General features: G+C 40.1%; 1 protein-coding gene across 13 annotated transcripts in view; it reads right to left on the reverse strand.

Annotated features, from left to right (window-relative positions):
• Positions 1-15,837, reverse strand: part of PHF14 (PHD finger protein 14) — a 128,821-nt gene extending 112,984 nt beyond the window's left edge. For 5 of the 13 annotated variants that reach the window (XM_083578574.1, XM_083578570.1, XM_083578562.1 and 2 more), the window contains exons 1-4: positions 15,616-15,761; positions 15,109-15,219; positions 7,628-8,316; positions 1,262-1,406 (exon numbers count right to left, since the gene is read on the reverse strand). In XM_083578574.1, the coding sequence (XP_083434700.1) occupies positions 1,262-1,406; positions 7,628-8,316; positions 15,109-15,219; position 15,616 (946 nt within the window). In that variant the 5' untranslated portion in view covers positions 15,617-15,761. Of the gene's footprint in view, positions 1-1,261; positions 1,407-7,627; positions 8,317-15,108; positions 15,220-15,615 lie in introns of all 13 variants that reach the window. The other 8 variants (XM_083578567.1, XM_083578566.1, XM_083578571.1 and 5 more) reach the window with 7 other exon arrangements.
• Between the last annotated feature and the right edge of the window lie 7,853 nt (positions 15,838-23,690).

Genomic DNA, 23,690 nt, shown 5'->3' on the forward strand with positions numbered 1-23,690 from the left:
ATACATGTTAAGACTGTATCTTGGGCTGTGAGTTAAAATGAGCAATCTGCAACTGTACTATCACTGAGTTGATTTATATTTACCCCCATCTGATTGTCTTCTTGAGTTGCTCACCTGTATTTTGTGATACACCAAAGAAAGCAGCTTCTTTGCACATTATCCAGGGGAGAGACAGCCAAATTATTTATTAATTTAAAACATTTATACACTCTTTCTACCCCAACCCCAAAATGTTAAAGGCAGCTACACTTTAAACCAACACAAAAAAACAGTAACACAAGTACAAAAGAAAACAGCAAGGGCAAACACATTAAAACACACAAATATTACACAGAGCCCTCCAAGTAAAATTTATCTATATTGAAAATGTAATAATGAAATATATACAGTAAACCCAGTGCATGTTTACTCAGATGTAAGCCCTAATATGCTCAACAGAGATTACTTCTGAGTAAATAATTTCACACTGTGACAGAAAATTAAGACAGCAATGTTGGGTTTACTAGTTGGAAGTTCCAGAGCCAGAGTGTGACCACGGAGAAAGCCCTATCTCTGGTCCCAACCAAACATGCCTTTGTAATTTAATAAGAGTCTATGCTTCTGATTTGAGGCAAACTGTTAGGGCTGGGAATGATAAGCAACTGAACCTTAACTTCACATGGATGCAGTATGAATCACTATGCAAAGTATTTGGGAGAGGATCTAACCTCTATCAGTGTGTTTATTTCAAGACATTTTTATGTTCCCTTTTAACTAGTCTGAATGATAATATACTACAACAAATCAGTCACACTCAATTGTAAACTGTATACATTAGCATGCCTTCTATCAGCATTTACTTCTTAAATGGATGGCACTATATTAAAAGGAGCAACTGCCTTTGTGAATTTAAAAGATTCACTGGGCAAATCCTTTGTTTCTATTCAAGAGATCAGGGTTAGATCTTATTGGCAAAACCATTTAATATATGAAGCTTTTATATACTGGAACTGAAGGGCAAAAGGATTATAGCTTTAATTTGTTTTCCACTAAGGAAAAATACGAATTAACAGTTGAGTTTTCATAAACATGAAGCAGGTTTGGCTGCATGCAAATTCATGGTTGCAGATTTAATATCCAATATCTGAAAGTCAAGGAATACCAAACAGTTGTAGAAAGTATTGTATCCATTGCCGCTGCGTGAAAACAAATTCACCTCAATTTGCTAAGAGAAAAACAAAGCTTTATTATTTATTGCAAATTGAAGTCATGATAGAATTACCTTCATGCACTGTTATTCCACAATTGTCGCACTGGATTATTTCATCAGCATCTTCACTATTATCCCCAAGACAAACACAGCAAATCATAATATGGTCCATTTTCTGAGAGCTCCAATTCTGAGATTTCTCAAGAATCAGCGAGTCCTATCATTGAAAAGTAAAAATACACTTGTTATATTAGAAGAGGCTTTACCATGATTTACCATTGTTTTGAGCCTGCAACCTATGTTAGCACTGTAAGTGTATTTCTGAACATGATTCCTCAAGCCCTTTACTTCTTATCTATTGGTGTTTTTATGTTATACTATATGTTATACAATATGTGTCCATCGCACATCACATCTACAATGGCCCTAAGCACTCTCACAAAGGCCTGGCATTCTTAGCCTTGTTGTTTCGCCTCGTGTTCTTTTCCAGCTCCTGTTCCTTATACTTTGCAATCTCTTGCTTCTAATTGCTGGTTTTAAGCCTACAAATCATACATGCCATATACCAGTGGTGGGGAAACTTTTGACCTCTAGATGTTGTTGCACTCCAACAAAATGAAACCTTCCTCTGCTTGTAAATATTAAGATTATACCAGCAGGAATGTCTTTCTGTAAAAAAATAAAAATAAAAAATGATTTAAATCAAGTCTTACTGACTAGTGATTTCAATCGTGGTTTAAATCGATTTGATTTAAATCAAATCCACCCTGAGGTCAGCCCAAACCAACTCATGGAATTGCTATCATGTCAAAATACCACTGTGAGCTGCTTGAGAGAAAAGAGGATGCAAACATAACAAACAATGCATTAATATCCTACAAACTTACAAAATATTAAGTACTGAAACACACAAAAGTTGAAGCCACAATGCTGAAGGGCTAGGCTTGGCTTTCAATAAACAAGCATATTTGTTATAGAGGAAGAACCAATAATTGCTTCTGAATAAAGACAAAGCCAGGATTGTCTTGTACACATCTTATTTTCCCCGAGCAGCAGCCTCGTGTCTCGTGGCAAGGTACTTTTGAAGCTGAGGGAAATTTCAAATCCAGACTGTGATACTATTACAACAGGTGCTCAAACAAAAAAGTAAGAAATTCCACTGGCCATGAAGAAGCCATTGCCTAAAGTAGTTCTATGGATCCCAGTCTATGTTATATGATGCATGAATTTAATTCAGGGTTTCCTGATTTGGAACTATAATGTTCCTGTGCCTTTCTCAAGATTGGCTCCTTAAAGAAACGATTTAGGTTCCCTGGATTTTAGCCACTGCTGCATTATTATTACCAATGCTACTACTATATACTCCTTCCCAATAATATCACTGCCATTAGAGTGTATCCACAACAAGGAACAACATGGTGGGGGAAAATCTCCCATTCTTCGAGCTGCAAGAACAAGTAATAATTACAGCTGTAACATTTAAAATTTATGGTTTTTAGAGCAACTCCCCAAACTCTATATATATCTTCACAAAGACAAGTACACCCAGGTAGGTGGCTCCAAATCCCAATGCGTAGTAAAACATTGGCCATTACAACTAAATCATCACTTGATCAATTAATTGGATAGTTTATAGGCTAAAAAACATTTTGGGTGACTAAAAAGTTGTCCCAGTTAATCAGGCAAATCTTGTTTTTTTAACTGCTTTTAAAACATTTTATTTTATTTTATTAAATGTCCTAACTTTTTGACATCATCACCTTTCTTCCATCATGGAGCTCAATGGTGGTGGACCTGAGATTCCCAGCTGGTCTCCCATTCCAGGTACTGAAAAGATCCCAACCCACTTAGCTTCAATAAGGTGTCTCATGTGCCTTCTGAATAAGATATAAATTACTATGAAAGCACCATCTTAGCAGAGGCATTTCCTCCTGAGATAAAATATGCCCGTTCTAAGATTATGTTTGATATGACAATGTGTGCAGCATGCCTTTTTCCTTAAAAACAAGTATTTTTCCTCTTACACACATATATGCATATTTAATCAATTAAAATTCATATGATTAATTGGCTAAGATTTTCTAAAACTGTGCAACAGCCCTAATTATGAAAAACAGACATTTAAATTACCACCCGAGTACTTTGGATTCTGCTTGAAACCAAGTAGAAATTCATCATCCAACTTCTGACACATTTAAACCTTCACAACTTTAGTGAAATACTATGGAACTTTTCATAATGGCAGGCGCTGAAATACTACAAAGTATATTTTATATGAAGATACAGCCATTGATCCTTGGTCCCATGGAACTCATTGGGACAGTTTAGTCACGGCTATGCTATAGATTCAGATATTCAACAGAAAATGATTCCACAGGGAATGGCCAAATGTATTATGTATTATTATTTCTAGATTGCTCTTCACCTGAGGACCACGGGATGGAATATAATACAATATAAACCAAACAACAGAACTACGAAACTCAAGGTAGTTGTACATGGGTTTCCCAGCTGGCCTTCCATTTAGGCACTAATCTGATCCAGACCAGCTTACCTTCAGTAAGATGGATACATAGTGTGTGCCTCTGGCTAGGCCTGTGACTACCTAACTACAGGAGACATGTGTGGCCAAGGACCATACTAAAATAAATCCCTAGTCTCAACAGTTTAATTGCTTTAACCTAAATAAGTTTTCATTCAACTTTCAATAATTTAAAAACTCTTAAGGTGTAGTTTGTGAAATACAGATTGGCTGAAGTATTCTATTCTAGAGGGATAGATGATCTGTGATAGATGACAGACTTGAGAATTTGAAAGACTAGATTGCAATGCTGGCTCTACCCCACACAGGTCTCCACTAAGGACTGAACTTTAAAGATGCAGCACTGATTGCCATTAGCAGAACAGCACTTAGAACAGCACATCACACTTAGCAATGTGATTCAGTGCAATTAATCTCCCTGGCCTTCATTTTCCTCATTCCTTAAATAGAACACAGATGCGGTTTACAATCCGAAGCACTTATATGCAAAACCCTTCATGCCAGAGCTGTCTTCAAAGGTTTCATCATCACAAACGTAGATGATGATGGTTGCAGTTTCATTATTAGAACCAGTTTGTGAGGTCAGTGGCCATGGATGCTGCACTGAAAACTTCAAAGTCAACTTCGGATGCACGCATAATTCGCACCTGCATATATGCATGCAAATAGCTTCCTCGGACTGCAGTCCAACTTGGGCACAAACTTTGAGAGATTCAACCTATTAATACCTGTAAAATGTATTGCGAGACTTGGCTGGGAAGATGTCCTAAAGGCAAAGAACCACGATAAAAATTTTGCTGGTGCAAGATCAAAGGATTCAGTTGTAATAGAGTGAGCTTCCTTCACAGCACGCATGATGAGATTATAAAGCGCAGTATCTATGCACTTTGCATGCCAGGATATTCAGCAATTAATGTATCTCTCTGCAGACCTGAATATACATTTGAAAGTAAGTCCCACTGACTCCAAGACTTCATCACTTCTGTGTACCTGTATGTACTATTTTCATAACTCTGTCCACTGTAGCTCAAGATCGCGATAGTATTTAGACCACTGGCCTCTGCTCCTGAAAGCTTGCATAGACATGGATATACCCTCGGGTAATGTAAACTTCGGGTTGTGAAAGCGGCAAACCCGGAAGCATTTTACCGGGTTTTGCCATGCGTGCATGCGCAGAAGCGGTCCTCCGGTTGCGAGAACCTCGGTATACAGCCGGAACTCCGGAATGGATCCCGTCCACAACCGGAGGTACCACTGTACTGGAAACACCACCATATCCACATTACCATCAGGTACTAAAAGTTTGATGCCGTACTAAAATACACAGGAACATAAGTGCTGTCCTGCTGGTTTAGACCAAAGGCCATCTGGTTCAGCATAATGTTTCCACAGTGGCCAACCAGATGCCTATGTGAAGCCCTCATGCAGGACAATAGCACAATAGCACTCTCCCATTCACATTTTTCAGTATTCAGGGACATGGTGCCTCTGATCCTGGATAGTATTGGTCTAATCCCCCTTTCAAAGTCATCAGCCATCAGTATATTTGGTGACAGTGAAATTCATAGTTTTTTTGCATCTCCCACCTCTGTTAGTTTTGCTGAATGACCCTAGTTTCTAGTATTATGAGAGAAAGTGAAAAACTTACCTCTATCCACTTTCTTCACCATGCATAATTTTATACACTTCTATCATCTGGCACACTCCCACCCCCCAGCCTTTTTCCTAAACTAACCCCTCCCTGCAACACTACACTCCATCTTTTTGACCATTTAGACAGCAAGGCAAAGTACATTTACTAGCAAATTAGCACCATTAAACAGAGCAGGACTTAGTATAAAGTAAACATGCAGAGGACTGTGCTGTTTATAAGCTCAGTCCTAAAAAATAATTTACTACTACGTACAGACTATCATTTTGCTAGGTAATTTTTGAACCTGGACTCAATGGTCTCATAAAGAGGTGGGGAACCTAAGACCCTCCATATGTATTTGTTGTTGTTATTAGATTTATATTCTGCCCTTCCTCTCAAAGGAGCTAGGGTGGCAGGAAGCAACTAAAAATATTCTAAAAAACAAACAGTTGAAAACATTCTCAATCAGTGATCATGGGATTGCCAGAAACAATGCTTTTCAGCCATTAAATAGCTGGGTAAACTCCCATCCGCCCAACTCCCATAACCCAACATGGTGAATGGTTAGAAATGATGGAATTTGTAGTCTAACATCTGGAGATTCATAGGTTCCCCACCCTGTTTCGGATGGGCATGTGTATTACCTTATTTTTAAATATATATATATATACTCCACTTTTCACCACATCTGGGTCTCAAAGCGACTTACAAAAATTAAAACAAACAATAATTTAAAACATAGATTAAAATATCATAGTATAAAACATTAGAATAGCATTTAAGGTGCAATGTCCTCCTGAAATAAAACCATTTTTAACATGGTGTTTGAAACTTAGCAGGGATGGTACCTGCCTGATGCCAACTGGACATTCCATAGAGTTGGACCACTAAATTGAAGGCATGACTCATCACTAACGTAAGCCATGCCTCTGGTGCATGAGGGACCACTAATAGCGTGCCCCCAGATTATCTCAGTTACTATTCCCTGCTTGATCTGCTGCTGCTACATTCCTAATATACTAGAGCAAAGAACTCAAAACAAAAATAGAGATATAAAAAAATACTCTGAGCACAATTTCTCATTTAAAACTCCCTTAAACCATGATGCCATCATTATTTAGAAGAATTAAATGGAGTTTGCTTCTGCTGCCCTGATGCTATGCACGCTTGCCTGAGAATAAGCACCATTTTGTTGGTGAAACGGAGGCTATATTTTTAATGTAAAAATAATAAAATGAGCAACTATTAAGTATGAACATAGGTTAGGAAAGCTGACTGGTCCAGTGACAAACAATGGTATGACAGATAACTATGTAGTACTGGACTGATATTATGTGTTGCTGAAAGAAAAACCCTGTACATACTCAGAGGCACTCATATTAAAGAGTTCTTCTCTTCAAGCATGTCAGTAACCAAAAAATAAAAGCTTGTACTTAAACATTTATAGCTAACTAACATAGTGCAAGTCTGAACAATAATATTTTTTTAAGAATGCCAATAAATCAAAATACCCACTCCACAAACACCTTAATCTATTCCTATGTCCAAGTAAAATGGGATACATAAGACTTCATTCCAGCCAAAAATCAAAGAACATCTCTATAATGCCTTTATAGTGCAATCCTACGCATGTAGGTTCTTTCAGAAGCAATTCCTGTGTTCAAAGGAGATTACTCCTGAGTATGTGTATAGAACCGCAACCGGTGTTTCCAGTGCTACTTACTTCTGTACAGACCTGCAAGGGATTGCGCTTAAGCCCCTCTTAATTTTACCTGTGTTCATTCACAGCTTTTAAGAGTACATACCAGAACACATCATTTCAATATGCATAAGAAACCCCTAACTAAACCTGAAGGCACTGTCTCCAGCAATAGTTACAGGCTTAGCCTACAAAATCACACTCCCTTAATCTTTAATTAACATTGGTATGCATTATTTACTGCAATACATCCCAAATGTGTGTGCAGTGTGGTGCAGACTCTTACCTAACATTAATTTATTGTAAGAGTTTCTTTAATACGGCCTAAAATCCAAATTTCATTGAAGCCAATGGAAGATTCCCACTGGTCTTCAAAGGGTGTTGGATTCAGACATTAGGCTGATGCACATTTATCTTAATGAGCATTAAGGACAACTCTGCAGCTCATTAATGCAATCACTGTCTGGTAACATCACCTAGCTTTAGGGAGCAATTTCAAAACAATCACACTGCAGAGTATTTCCATTTTTCATCAGAGGTATCATAGAAAGTTGGCTGTTCTACCTCATTGCTCTTGCTTTGTGAAAGGGCCAGGCTATCATTTGTCAGCTCCTCCTCATCAGCACTATTTCTGCTAAGAGCTTTCGCTTTTTTCTTCTTGGATCCGCCATCACTAGCAGCACTGCTGTTATCATCTTCCTCCTCCTCTTCCTCATTGCCTTCCTCTTCATTGTCATCCTCCTCACTCCCGCTCCCATCATCTTCATCATCCTCGTTATCTGCATCACTTCCCTCTTTACGCAGTGTGTTTTTCCCCTTCCTCTTCCCAGCAGTTGGACGCCAGTCATTGTCATCTTCACTGTCATAGTCATCTATGTCATTCAGCTCTTCCATGGAAACAAAATCTAGCAGAGGGCGGTTTCTTCGCAAATTCCATTTTTTGGGTTCGTTTGTCTGCTCATCAATGCCAGCATCCGCTTCTGAGGGTTTCTCTTTCTCTTTTTTCTTTCTAGGCTTCTCTTCTCCATCCACCACCTCCTCCTCCTCCTCCTCCTCTTCCTCTTTCTCAGTTTTAATCACCTCTTTCTCAGATATGGGCAGCTCTTCTCCAGCTGAGCTTTTAGGTTGTTCTTCCTCTACTTTTTCTTCTTCTGCCAGCTCTTCCTCCAAGATATGTTCTTCTGAATCACTACAGGAGCCTTCGCCGCTATCCTTTGATCCATCTTCACTGCCATGTCCACTGCCTTCAGAATCTGTTGAGCATATGAAAATTTAAAAAAAGAGTTCCAAAGCAAAATGAACCAAAAAAGAAGTTTGTTTGTTTTTTAAAAAAGGCTTGAGGCAACCAACTTAACTTAAATATTCTTCCCTTAATAGCCTATTCTTCATCTGGCTCAATTTTTTCTCTCCAATTGAATTAGCTTTTTTAGTATTGCAAACCTACTGATGAAGAATGATTTGTATTTTGTAGAACAGCAAGAAGCTCTGTCTCTATTACCCTGCATAATATGAATAAGAAGGAAAGCTTTTTTAGATATTCAGCCCAGCACCCAAACTGCTCCATGAAAGCATGCTACACTAAACTGAGTAGCTGATTTAAAGAAAGTGAGTACACAGTTTCACACAGAATTGTGCCCACAATGTAGTTATTTCACAATTTGTGGTTTTTAAAAAATGACTATTTTTTATAGCCCTGCATGACTAAAATTCAATGTCTGCACCAAGGGATTTGAAATGTTTTCCAGTTCTAGCACTGGGGCATCAAAATGTTGTTGGGGGTGCTTGATTTTGAAATGTAGAATGGTTTTGTTTGTTTTTTGTTTTTTTGTTAAACATCATATTTCAGTACAATACTAAATACTAGCTGTCATTTTATAATACTCTTTGATTATAACAATACAGTTATGTGATAATAACACAATAATTAAAGGAAACCTAAAGTTAAAAGAAACTACCAGCACTTCACAAATATGAAATCGTATCAATGAAAACTATTACTCGCCTGCAACCTTAACACTGCAACTTTTGATACCTGGTGCAAGTAGAATACTTTTATGATCAGTCAATACTTTACCTTTGTGGGGGGGAGAACACTACAGGTATTTATAACTCCAAATCTACTAGTATATGAAAAAATATTCTATAGAGAGTACTGATATAATTATTCATTGCTCACCATTTTACTTTACATGCCATCCTACTCACAAATAAGAATGTATTGTGTCCCTATAAATTGCAATCCTATCATCGTAGGCAGCTACACATCAATGCAAAAAGCACCGGTTCCTCTTAACTCAATTAAGACTTTTGGAAATACTAAAATGGTCCAATCAAGATTTTCTTCCACACTGCCATGTTTTAGCCAACAGCAGAAATATGACATTGGTGTGTTTAAGTGTAAAACTCATAGTAAAGCACACATTCAACTACATTTCATAAATAACAATGACCTGGGGGCCCTTTTGGAACAAAAGCCAAAATAAAAATAAACACTGAAATGACTACTTTTAACATCTTGCTGTGCCCTATTTGCCCAAGTTTGCTCAGAATCACCAGGAGCACATGCAAATCATCTTTGACAAATTACCAACAGCATACATGAATAGATTTAGTTTCAGCACTTCTTTGGTTAGGTCAGTTGTAGGTGTTTAGAACTTTTGCCACGTGGCAGAACCTAATCACAGTAATCTTCATTTGTGTGAAGAACCTAACATGGGACCTGATACCTCCAAAAATAGAGCTGCAGGTTCATAGAAGCAAATTTTGTGACCATAGTAGTTGAGAAGTCATGAGTATCACTTCCAGTGTCTGGGTCACATACTAAGTTGTCCATTTGAATATATCCTGCAGGAATGGGAAAAGTTCTCACGTCACTTTGGAGCAGACAGAAGCAGCATGGTAATATTGCACTGTTTCTGCATGGCCCAAAGCTCAGCACAATATGAAGATCCCTCACCCCTGTTCCACCGTCTTGCACAGACACATAACTCAATGTTGATAAATAATGTCTAGCTAGTAAGACAACTACCATTTATGCAGTCAATTCAATCTGACCAAACATCACCTGTCCAGGCAGCCACAGCATTGTGTAATTTATATTACTGTATTAACAAGTAGAAAGAGACATTTTGTTTAACCAAAAATGTCAACACAAAAATAAAAAGTGATGGTAAAAAGTGTCTTGAATATTTCAATGACAAAAAATACAGAAATATATTTCATTCATATAATAATGAATATATAACTTGACAAACAAGTCATCTATTACATCTTGGCTTTACTTGCTTATTGACACTGACAAATATTTTATTGCTTAAATAAATGTCTCTACATATTTGTGCTATTAAAACATTTTAGGGTTTTCATATGTTGCAGATATTGCTGCAAATTTATTATGTTTTTTGTGATACACAAATGACATGAGATGACTTGGACTATTTATTTGTATCATTTATTATTCCTATGATCCTTGTTTATAAAACCCAATAAAAAGTAATTCAAGGGGGGATTAGGTTTTTTTAACTGCAACTACTGTATTTTCATGTAAACTGTGGGGAAGAAAAAGCTAAACTGGGTATGCAAACTAAACTGGATGATATGTACAAAACATTTCTAACCTGCCAAGCAACTGAGGATCAGAACCCATGATGTTAACTCCGTCAACAAATTTACCAACCTAATTTGCCTGTCACTAGGCAAGACTTACAAATAACAGATTTTAAACAAAGTTACCCCCTCTTCAAAATACTAAATGCTGTGCCTGTAGGAAGATGTGCACATGTAGAAGTGCACATATGAGAATGACTGGGTTAGAGACCAGCTGTCTGTACAGTATGTAGCAAAAATCCTTACAGATATCAGTTACCAGTAATTTTAGAATTTGTATACCCCTGGTTGTAGAAAGCCTATTTCAAGATACTGAAAAGAAAAAAGAGGTTCATGGCCTATTTGTGCTGTGCTAGCATTAAAAGCAAAGCAAAGCAAAGCAAAAAGCAAAGCAAAACAAAACAAAACACTTCAGCTAGAGCAGCTGGCTTACTGCCCCCAGGAGACAGTGGGATTACTTAGGGGTCTTCATGAGGGGCTGGAGGTGTAAATGACTATGAGACTTTGAAAAGCAGGAATCACTGGATTAAGTTCATCAATTTTGTTGAAATAATTAAACTAAATAATTTTAATTGCATTTTGAATAACAGTGGAGTTAACTATTATTGTTTTGAATTTTATTGTGCTACAGTATTATCTTCCTTAGTGGTACGTGCAAATCACTATTCTGAATGATGCCTTTTATAGGGTAGGTTATGGGGCACTGGGGATGTGTTTATGAAACCAGGGTGCTAACCCTAAAGTTTGAGAACCACTGAGCTGGAAAAAGTGTGTTTTGTTTGAACTGAGCTCAGCAGACTAAACATTCTGACAGCAAGCCATGATATGAAGTCATGGTTTGTTGCTAGCTTACTATGGTTTGGCATATGTATGATTCCAACAATATTGCTTAACAACAGTTTGTTTGGTGAGTGTCTTGGATGGTACATAGTTAAGAGCAGCAGGAAAACAAACCAAGCTTTGGAGGAACAAACCATGGCTGTGAGAAAGCCATAGATTGCTGAAAAAACATGGTTAAAACAAACCATGGCTTAGCACTGTAAGGGATAAATCAGAGTTTCAATGAAAGATGGCAACAGGAGAGAACAAAAAGGGCTTGTAAAATCTTGGGCTTTTCATTTATCTCACTTACATCTTGGTTCTTATCTCTAATATTCAAAGGGCCATAATGTACAGTTTCCTCACAATAGTCATATGGAGATGACATGAGGACAGTAAACAAAGAGTGACTCTGAAAGAGCCAGGAAATTGCAAAGTAAACCAGTTGCAAGTATTATTATTTATTGTGATCCAAATACTGCTATTTATTGTGATCAGTCTCATTTCAAGACTCCAGTAAAATACAAATCAAGGTTTGTGTCATCAATTATAAGCAAAATTGTCACAAAGCTGTAAGATTCAGCATTTTTCATTCAAAGTTTTGAAGAATTAAAATGTGACTGAACTTCAACATTCTTATGCAACAAAAGCTGCAAACTTTAACATCCATCATCTTTATACACTAACATGACAATTCAATTATTCTCAGACAACTATGGAGACAAAAAGCAATGCTATATTTCACTCACTTTATTTAAAATATTGCAAATAAAAATATATAAAAGAGGTACTCAAGGAACTGCATTTAACCAACACAGTATGCAAGCTTGCAAAGTTTAAGAGATAAGAGACATCAAACTTGAATTATTTCTACACATATTATATAAAGTATTGTATTACAGTCGTACCTTGGATCCCGAACTCCCTTGAACTCGGATGTTTTGGCTCCCAACGCCGCAAACACGGAAGCGATTGTTCTGGTTTGCAAACGTTCTTTTGGAACTCGAACGTCCGATGTGGCTTCCGCTACTTCTGATTGGCTGCAGGAGCTTCCTGCAGCCAGTCAGAAGCAATGATTTGGTTTTCGAACATTTTGGAAGTCGAACAGACTCCCAGAACAGATTCCGTTCAACTTCCATGGTACGACTGTATATTATTAAATATTATATTATCTGCTTCAGAAAAGTAGATCAAATTGATAGCGACTTGCAAGACCACCTTCCATACTGAAATTCAAAATTCAAATCCACATGTAAATGTGATAGTATGGCATTTATATAATAATTTAGGCATGTGCACATCTTCAAAGAGGTTTTGCTTGATGCTCTGAAACAGTGAATGTAGATGTATACCTATCACAATGTGAATACTTAAAAACTCTCCAGTGGGTGAGGAAGAAATAAGGACTGCATCTCCCATGGTATGAACTTTGAAGTGGTCCACCTCATCACCACAAACCTGCTTATAAACGCATATTCACATGGTTTTGAAGTAGCAGTGTGGCCAAAGCACGCTTCTCTTCATGAGACATTGCCCCAAGCCAACACCTGGTTGCACAGGCAAAGCTGGTAACCACATGGAGCTATTTAAGTAAATGCTAATCTGACTGTTCACTTATAACAACCTCAGATCAATTGCTGAAATGGCTTTCAGAGCAAAGATGGTGAATGTCCAGCCTGCAGGCCAAAGTTGCCCTGCCATGGATCTCAATCTGGCCCATGAAGCCATTTTACCCATTTCACCCAAACTGCACCTGATGCCTTATGCAATGTCATGTGTGCAGTAAATACTGACGTGGCTTCAAAGGAACAACCAGGAGCTTACAGAGAGTTCCTGATTGCTTTTTTGCTGGAGCAAGGCATGCTAGCTCCACTCATCAGCCAATAGGTGGTGAGGTAATGCCTTTCTCTAAGAAAGCAATTAAGCACTGGAACCACTTGTAAAGCAATTACGCTTTAAAGAAGTCTTCTATCTGAACCACCTGAAGGGGTTTTTTTTAAAAAAAATGTCCCTCCTCTATTGTAATTAGTGTGCGTACCTTTGTGTGTGTAGCAGAATGGGTGAAGCATGGGTGAACAAGCAAAATCTGACATAGTACATGCATAGCCAAAGCTGCCCTTACTTTCGGTTCATAGTTCTGAGACAATAAAAGCGCCACCAAGACTGCATAAAGCTAAGCTAGTCTGCAAGACTGAAGGAATCCTCCTAGATATTCCAAAATGTACATCCTTTTTACATGCAAAAACTCTCCAATTGTTTAACTGGACTTTGTAACTATTCAACCAGAAGTTGATGTGTCGCATCCAACTCTTTGCTGAATTCAGAATGACCAAATATACAGCTCTAGGCCCCATCCCCATCATGGAAGAATCACTGTTTCTTATCCCCAGCAGTAGTCAGTCATTGCACTGATCACAGGACTTCCTGAAGGTTAGCAATGTGTCAATAAGTATATGGGTAGGTTTGGGGCAAGAAAAAACTAAAGATTTTGGGAATCATATAATTGGAAGACTAGAAGAGAGAGGGGAAAGAGGCTTGCATGACTGTACTGTTGGAAAGCTGGCTGAAACGGATCTGGGTCAGAATCATCTTGGCTTACAGATACAGGGCGGGGGGCGGGGGAGGAACAGGGCAGCAAACTACTGTGTTCACAGCAGTGGTGGGGAATATGCAGATGTTGTTGGACTCCAATCCACATGGCTAATGATGAGATTATGGGAGTCCAAAAACATCTGGATAGCCAGTTTCACTACCCCAAATAAGGGAGCGGCGATCAAGGTAGAAAATGACACATGGGATACTGCAGTTATGTGGAGGAAAGACTACCTGAAAGAACATGCCAAAGAGCTCAAGATCTCAGGCTGTCCACCTTGCAGCAGGGAAGAGGGGAGGGGCCTAGATCTCTTTATTTATAAATCCCAAACCTCTCCCAACTTTCCAACCCTCAAGACCTTGCTCCCTCATGCTACACTGCTAATCATTCACCCAGTAAAAAAAAAAAGCAAAGGACCCCTGGACGGTTAAGTCCAGTCAAAGGTGACTATGGGGTGTGGCTCTCATCTCGCTTTCAGGCCGAGGGAGCTGGCATTTGTCCAGACAGCTTTATGGGTCAGGTGGCCTGCATGACTAAACCGCTTCTGGCGCAATGGGACAGCGTGACGGAAACCACAGCGCACTGAAACGCTTGTTTACCTTCCCGCCGCAGCAGTACTTATTTATCTGCTTGTACTGGCATGCTTTTCAAACTGCTAGGTTGGCAGGAGCTGGGACAAAGCAACGGGAGCTCACCCCGTTGCATGGATTAGAACTGCAGACCTTCCCGGCAAGCCCAAGAGGCTCGGTGGTTTAGACCACAGCGCCACCCTCATCAATTCACCCAGTATCCCCTCAGCACTTGCTAAGCTCAACTACATTAGAATTTTAACTTCTAAAGCAAAAAACAAAACAAAAACAACTTGTGCTATATATACATAACCGGTGTTCTCATCCTTTCAGCAGATCAGAAGTTAAAACGTAATGGTAGTTTACTTTTACGAGCAATTCAATAAAGCATAACTAATGGAAGAACCCTACAACACAAAACTATGTCAAAACGGGAAAAGCAGAAAAAAGGCGTTTACCTGAAGCATCTCCAACCTTAAAGTCACTGTCATCTGAACTGTCATAATCTAAAACTTCCAGCAGGGAAGCTGCCAAGGGCTTCACCTGCCGCCTCTTCGAGCTGCGATCCACTGTGGGGAGAAAAAGAAAAGGAGAGAGGCATGCATGTTTCTTTTGTGACCAGCTGTTGGTGGGGGAGAAAAGAAGAGTAAGGAAAACCATGAGGGGCTTCAGAACTCTTGCACGACGCGGGTTTAAATTTGCAGACAAAGCTGGGTCGTGGGAATGCAAAGCAGGGCTGGGTCGGGGGAGGATCCCTTGAAGGCGGGATGGTCTATGCCCACCCCCAGAACAAATTGAAGCCACGGGAAGGTGGAGCGCCCCGCAGCAGCCCCTGGACGAAGCCCGCCGCCGGACACAGGGCGCCAGCGGCTGAGGGAAAAGCCCCGCTGCCGGCGGCCGCGGGTTCCCAGCGCAGGGAAGCGGGCAGGGAGGAAGCCCTGGCGGGCGCCGGCGCCTTGACTTACTCACTGGAGCCGAGCAGCCGCTCGCGGGCACATGAGGAGGCAGCCCTCAGCCCCGAGCCCGGCAAGCTCCCCTCTAGGCGGCAACCCCGCGCTGGAGAGGGAGAGGCTGCGCGGCGTCCCACAGGCCGCCTCCGTAACCCAGACAATAGGCGAAGCCTCGCCCCGGATGCAGTTCCCCTCCTGCCGAAACCAAAAGCAGGAACCGACCCGCCGCAAAGGAGCAGAGAGCTTCCGCTGGGGAGGGGGGGCGGCCGTCGCGCATGTGCAGAAAGAGCCGCGCAGGCGCGTTGGAAGGAACGAAGGGCTTGCCCGCGCTATGGTTCCTGGCACAGGGACGTGGTTTTCCTATTCAGCGCGGCGGAAGCCGGAGGGGATCGCACGGCGATGGTTGGCGGGGTTATTGTGGAGGCGGCCCGGCCCTCTAGCTCTCCCTGCCCTCTTTCTCTAGTCTATCGCATTCCATGTTCAATCTTGCCTGTGAATCTTATAGAATGGACTCCGAGGATCATGCAGTCCTCTCTTTTTTTAAAAAAGTGTATTTGCAGTTTTATTTTTTCAGGCGTAACGGGGACAATGCTATAAACGGCATATGGGTGTCATCACTTGGAAAGAGCACGAGTATTTTCTCATGTGACGTTTACATTTTGGAGGAACACACGGTCCCCGGCTTACAATATTACATCCTTTGAAAAGGCATTGCTCCAGATTTGCACCCACGAGGTGGAGATTCTGTGCATCTGAATGAACTTCTGTTTCTTATCAATGGAAATGTAATACACACATTGCCCACGTGTCCCAGTGCTGGATTTACATATGGACTAATCAGGTTGCATCCCAGAGCCTTGTAATCTAGTGGATCCTTAGCTTCTTGCCATTAAAAAAAAGCAGAGTTTACTATCTAAGCATAGAAAATTATAAACTGGGACTTGCTGATTTTAATGATATAATTGATAAGTTTGCATCCAAAAGAGCTCGAAACTGATATATGAGATTCCCATATGATTGTTTTGTGTGAATGTCTTCATTAATTCCATATTTTTGTAAACTTATTAAAGGTTATAAAATTATAAACAATATTTTTTATCAATTCTAAAATTTCAGCAACATTCTACTTTCAATGTTTCTCATAATCAGGTGTTATAAATTTGGTCCTCCCAAAGTCTCCTAGCACAGGGCCTCCTATTGCTTTAATCCAGACCTGCACACACCATACATTTAAAGCACACATAACCCCAAAGAATCCTGGGAACTGTAGTTTACCACTCACAGAGCTAAAGCGCCCATCACTCTTGACAAACTAAAGTTTGAGGGTCTTTGAGGGTTGTTTGATGTCCTTTAAATACTGTATATGGTGTGTGTGATCACTTGGAAGCAGTTATACATGTTTATCACTGTAGTATCTGATTGGTGTTCAATACAGTTACAAAAGATAGAACAGAGATAAACTTTGTTAAAAATTATCATAGAATCAGAAACATTGAAGATAAAAAGGTATTCACCAAGTACCAAGAGTTCAATTGATATATATTGCTGTTGTAAAAAAAAATGGGGGGGGGGTGAAATAGATCTCACAAGCCTGGAACCTGCTCACCCTTGCAAGTAAAGGGGTACCTCGGTTTTTGAACATATTGGAAGTCAAACATTTCGATTTTCAAACGCCTAAAACCTGGAAGTAAATGCTTCCATTTTCAAATGTGCCTCAGAAGTTGGATGGCTTCCGCTGAGTTTCTTTTCAATTTTCTCTTTTGAAAATGCAGGCCGCTTTTTGTGCCTCAGTTTTCAAATGTTTCAGAAGTAGGGCGGTCTTCCGAAATGGATTGCATTCAAAAACTGAGGTACCACTGTATTTTACCATTTGAATACTATACAAAGCTAGTGCTCATTCAAAGCATTTTGTACAGGACATGGAAATACATACTGCAGGGATGACTCCCCGCCCCCATTCCAAAGGCCACAGTGCCCTCTAATGACCTGCATCTGAGTGGCGAAAAAGGTGGGTGTGGCCAGAAAGGGAGCTGGATTACTCCAGAATCTCCTGAAGATCCATATATACCAGAGTGTACAAACATGCACACACTGCACACTCACATGTGTGCACATATACATAGAGCCCCTTTACTGTTCCTCAGGATGACATGGAATGATTTAAATTGTTCAGCCTGGCACTGTGACCCAGTTTACCATTGGTGGCAGCACTGAAGAAAGGGCTTCTCCTGCACTGTGCATCAAAATGTTCCAGAAGCAGGAAAGAGTTCTCCAGTCTTCTTTGATCAGGAAACATAAGAATATACCAGAGCATTCCTTCCTGTTTCTGGAGACCTCTGGTCCACAATGGCAGTGGGTAAAGCAGAGGTGATTTCTTCAGCATTGTGGTTGTAGTATGTTGGGTCACTGGTGGTGGGACATGGAAAAAAATACTTGATAGGCCAGATCATGCTTGTGGGGTGGAAGTTTATCACCCACATGTATGGTCCTCAACCTAAAACAAATCCATAATTCCACCCTAACACTTATGTCAAGGATGGAGAACCTGTGGTCCTCCAGATGTTGTTGAACAATAACTCATAGCATCCAATGTTGGCTGGGGCTGATGGAAATAGGAGTGTACTTAATCTTGATAGAACAGCACTCCGAGTGAGATCTGGGAAATAAAAATGGTGGCCACTAATAGCAGCACTGCTGCCCACCCACTCAAAGAATGGATGTAAAACACACAGCGAGACTTTAATGGCTTGTGAGCTGGGTACTTAAAGTGGGAGGAAAGGGATTTAGGCCCAGCCTTAGCTTAGATCTAGATCCAGAGTACAATAGGCAAACCATGGTTTAAAGCTACTTGTGCGCTTTCATCTTCCATCTGCTCAGCCTCATGAGCCTCCCCTATTCTCACAATGCAGCAAGGCAGAGAAGCTCCGTTGTCCATGGTGTGGCAGCTTGTAATAATAATAATAATAATAATAATAATAATAATAATAATAATAATAATTTTCATTTATACCCCGCCCTCCCCAGCCAAGGCCGGGCTCAGAGCGGCTTACAAGCAATAATAAAAACAAGTTGAATGATTACAACTTAAAAACAAAATTAAAATACAACATTAAAATATTGAAACATTAAAATACTAAAATGTAGCCTCCTCACAGGAGGAGAAGGAAAAGAAAAAAGAAAGAGAGGGAGGGAATCAAATTGGCTCCAAGCCAAAGGCCAGGCGGAACAACTCTGTCTTACAGGCCCTGCGGAAAGAAATCAGATCCTGCAGGGCCCTGGTCTCATGAGGCAGAGCGTTCCACCAGGCCGGAGCCAGAGTTGAAAAGGCCCTGGCTCTGGTTGAAGCCAATCTAACTTCCTTAGGGGCTGGGACCACAAGGGTGTTGTTATTTATGGACCTTGAGGCTCTCCGTGGGGCATACCAGGAGAGGCGGTCCCGTAGGTACGAGGGTCCTAGGCCATGAAGGGCTTTAAAGGTCAAAAGCAGCACCTTAAATCTGACCCTGTACTCCACCAGTTGTACTCCTCCATTGTTGAGGCACATTAAGTAGCATAAACTGTGGTTTGCTAACCAATGTCAACCCCTGCCCTGATATCCTGGGTAGGCAGTTCTTCACAAGCCATTGTTGGTAAACTGGCCTAGGTAAGCACCAGTGCAGACTGGTGACTTGTTGAGACAATAAAGTTTTGTGAAAAACAAGAAGCCTTTTGCCATCAACTTCAAGGCTGGAAAAACAACAACCCTCTCAAACAAGTAAATAGTCTGAGGGTGTTTTTTCCTTTCCTGTCGTCTTGATTCCACCCCCACCCCCTTTTGCTGCAAAACAAAATCTACTTCTCTTCTCTTTTTTTACAAAGTAACACCTAAGTCCTTTATTAACCCCATTTTTCTTTCAGTGTGCTGGCGTCAGTGATGAGCCCATGCTCAAAGGGACTTTTTGATGTCTTTTGCTGCATGCCGGAAAACCAAGAATCAAAATATGCTGTATTTTCCTTATCACATAATTTTCACCTCAATCTAGGCTCTGCTGATCAAATAAAGGAAGATAAGAATTTCTATCTCTGAAGTCTTATCACAGCTATATTACACACAATCATACAATGTGATTTTTACAGGCATATTGTATGTATGCTTCAAAGGAGGGAGACAGGCCTCAGTGCTCACATCAAAACATCTCATTATCCACCGCTCAGAAATGTACTAATGCGGCCTTCCACATTTAAATGGAAATGTCTTTAAGAACAAAGATATTATGCTAAGAAAAAGGAAATATTTCCCCACAGTAATTGGCAGAGCGCACAAAATAGAGAAGGTTCCTAAAGCTGCAATCCAAAATGAAGATTGTAACCCTGGCAATCCCTTTCAGACTTCTGCCTGCCCATGTCCCACCACAGGCTCCTTATCAGCTAAACCATAAAGCTATCAGATCATACAAACGTGCCACCTGCTTTTGTACACATTATTAAATCTAGCCGTACGGCTGAATCCCTTTGGCACACCAAAGCTGTGGTCCTCACACACACATTTATTCATATGTAAATTCCTTTAATTCTCATGGAACTCGCTCATAAACTGCTGAGAGGCACTGTTATTCACAAGAGTCGCTGTGTCTGAAAAAATGTGGAGGGCCATCTGTGTGTTTCGCTAAAGAGTGTCCTCATGAGGGATGCTACTCAAGACTTGAACAGCTATCAAAGTAAAGAGTGAGAGGCACGGGTTGTCTTCACTGCACAGTCACTTCCATGGGAATGGGAATGTTGCGCCAACATGAAGATCTCAGTGGCAGCTTGGGGCACCACTATTTTAGGGTTGTCAACAAAGCATTGTGCGGCTGAAGACGTCTGCCTCAGAACTAGTTGCCACAATCATTGCAGCATGCAGTGCACTATCCTTGCATCATGCAATGGAACTGCAAAACATGTCAGACCAGCTTTAGAAGTCCCCCTAAAGAAACAGGCACTTCTCTGTGAGCCCAGATATTTATGCACATAGAACACATAAGATCTTTTATGTTAGGTGGATACCTCCATCTAACATGTACAAGGGCAGTAGCCTCTCCTGCATGGAACTAAAAAGCAGAATTCACTGCAATAGTCAGACTACAGCTTACAGAAGTATTGTTATGAGTTGTTGTTGTTTAGTCTTTGTGACCCCATGGACCAGAGCACGCCAAGCACTCCTGTCTTCCACTGCCTCCCACAGTTTAGTCAAACTCATGCTGGTAGCTTCGAGAACACCGTCCAACCATCTCGTCCTCTGTTGTCCCCTTCTCCTTGTGCCCTCCATCTTTCCCAACATCAAGGTCTTTTCCAGGGAGTCTTCTCTTCTCATGAGGTGGCCAAACTATTGGAGTCTCAGCTTCAGGATCTGTCCTTCCAGTGAGCACTCAGGGCTGATTTCCTTAAGAATGGATAGGTTTGATCTTCTTGCAGTCCATGGGACTCTCAAGAGTTATGAGTTGGTGGGTGCTAAATTCCTGGGTCTAGTAGGAGTTATAATTTAATCAGTGCTCGGAGTGTTAAAACCAGTAAGTAGCTGACCCTGGTGAAATCTAGACACATATAAAAACCACTCTTTTAAAAAAAAATTTTTTTTATTCATTTTCCAAACAAATTTTATACAATCAACAAATTATTTTGCACTCATTCTTCAATTTTTGACTTCCCTCAGTTTCTCTGTCAATCTTTCGTAAAATTTCTATTTATTGACGCATTTCTAAACATGATATTGCCTTTCCCAACTCCTTTTCCTCTTACTCTCTTTTTTGCAATATTTCTTACTATCTCACAGAGTCTCTTCAAAACCAACAAGCGTTGTCTGTACATCACATATATTTTTCAGATATTCTGTAAATTTCCCCCAGTCCTCGATAAACTTTTGGTCTTTCTGATATCGAATCTTCCCAGTCAATTTGTCCAATTCTGCATATTCAGTCAATTTCCTTCTCCATTCTTCCACTGTTGGAATTTCTTCCTGTTTCCATTTTTGGGCCAGAAGTATCCTTGCAGCAGTCACTGCATATTGAAACAGTTTACAGTCTCTCTTATTAATTTCGTTTCCTACCATTCCTAATAGAAAGGCCTCTGGCTTTTTAACGAACGTATATTTCAACATCTTTTTCAATTCATTGTATATCATTTCCCAGAAGTCTTTCACCCTTTTACACTCCCACCACATATGATAGAAAGTACCTTCTTTTTCTTTACATTTCCAACACTTATTGCATGTTTTATACATTTTGGCCAGTTTAACTGGCGTTATATACCATCTGTAGAACATTTTCATTACATTTTCTTTCAACGCAGTACATGCCGTAAATTTTAACCTTTCATTCCATAATTTCATCCAATCATCATACTGTATATTATAACCAAAGTCTCTTGCCCAGTGTATCATTACTGCTTTTACCTCTTCATCTTTTGTATGCCACTCCAGCAACATTTTATACATTTTAGACAGATTTTTATACTCATTATTCAATACCTCCACTTGGAATTTTGATTCTTTACCTTCATACCCACACGTTTTACAATCTTTTTTAAACATTTAATGAATCTGAAAGTAATGTAACCAGTGGTAAACAGATTCTTTCACCTCTTCATAAGTTTTCATTTTCCATTTCCCCCCCTCTCTTGTTACCAATTCTCCATATGTTATCCACCTCCCCCTCATATTAATTTTTTTCACACTCATCACTTCTAATGGTGAAATCCAATGGGGGAGTCTAGGTTCCAACAAGTTTTTACACCTCTCCCACACCTCTATCAATGATCTTCGGAAGATGTGGTTTTTGAAACCTTTGTGATTTTTTTTCTTCTCATACCATAGATAAGCATGCCAACCAAATCTGTTATCAAATCCTTCTAAATCTAACAGCTCTCCATTCTCTAATTTAATCCATTCCTTTATCCAACAGAGGCATGATGCTTCATAATATAATTTCAAATTTGGCAGGGCAAAGGCACCTCTTTCTTTTGCATCTGTTAATAACTTAAACTGAATCCTTGGCTTCTTACCCTGCCAGATATATCTTGAAATTATTTTTTGCCATTCTTTAAAAATTGATGCCCCCTTGATTATTGGCAGTGATTGGAAAATGCTTTTTAAAAAAGCGTTTTAAAAAAGCACATTGAATTTTCTATTAGGCTCACCATCGCCATCTAGTGTCACATTGTATATTGCACTTAAAACACCCTTGAAATATTTTATTTGCAGCTGTTTACTGAGTCCCCTGTGTATTAGACTCACGTGCATTAGGTTAGACCCATGTGTATTAAGCTGTGTGCTAGACAATGCTAATCCTCTGGATTTGGCATGTGTAAAGGGCTAACTAAGCCAGGCTGGCCTCCTGTGTGAGGTGATAGCCTGGGGATGGGCCATTAGGAGGACACAAAGCATTTAAAGGAAATCTGTGTGAGACAGCAAAATGAGTGGGGCCTTTCATTCCACAGATACAGAGATGTGAGTTAGAAGCTTGGGGAGGAATTATGTGATGGGGAAGCAGAAAGGCAGAAGGCAGGGCACAATGGCCTTCCATCAATCTGAGAGTGCTTGATTTCCCCACTGTAATAACTTCTTATCTGAATTTAGCTTCAGCCTATTAACCCTATCTCCCTTTGCTACTGCACTTCCAGGTGTTTATTTACGTTAGACTATGGAAAGTGGGGAGTCTCAGTTAACCACTCGGGATTTGAATTACGGAAAGCACTTCAGATACAAAGTAGTAAATAGCATACATGCCATGCTTAGAAATATAAATAACCTACTGTATCTGTCTTAGGTGCCATCTGGTTTTGCAGAACTACTGAAAGGAAGAGTATTCAGACAGCAAATTGTAGCCTTCATGTCTGCAAAGGTGGTTTTTCTGATGGCACATTAGATTCAAAATATTTCCAACACAATTAGGGCTAGTGAAGGGCCGTTATGGTGGATTATATACAGTATACAATATTGCATAGAGTGGGAGTCTTGTTTGTAGGTTAAATTGGTTTGGACCATGTGACTTCTTTGAAAAAGATGACTGCCTACTGAAAACGCATCCATTGTGGGAGAAAATTCCAGTCTGTATTATTCTAAGCACTGGCTCTTT

Source organism: Podarcis filfolensis (assembly GCF_964270895.1).
Source record: "Podarcis filfolensis genome assembly, chromosome: 12".
Classification (NCBI taxonomy): Eukaryota; Metazoa; Chordata; class Lepidosauria; order Squamata; family Lacertidae; genus Podarcis; species Podarcis filfolensis.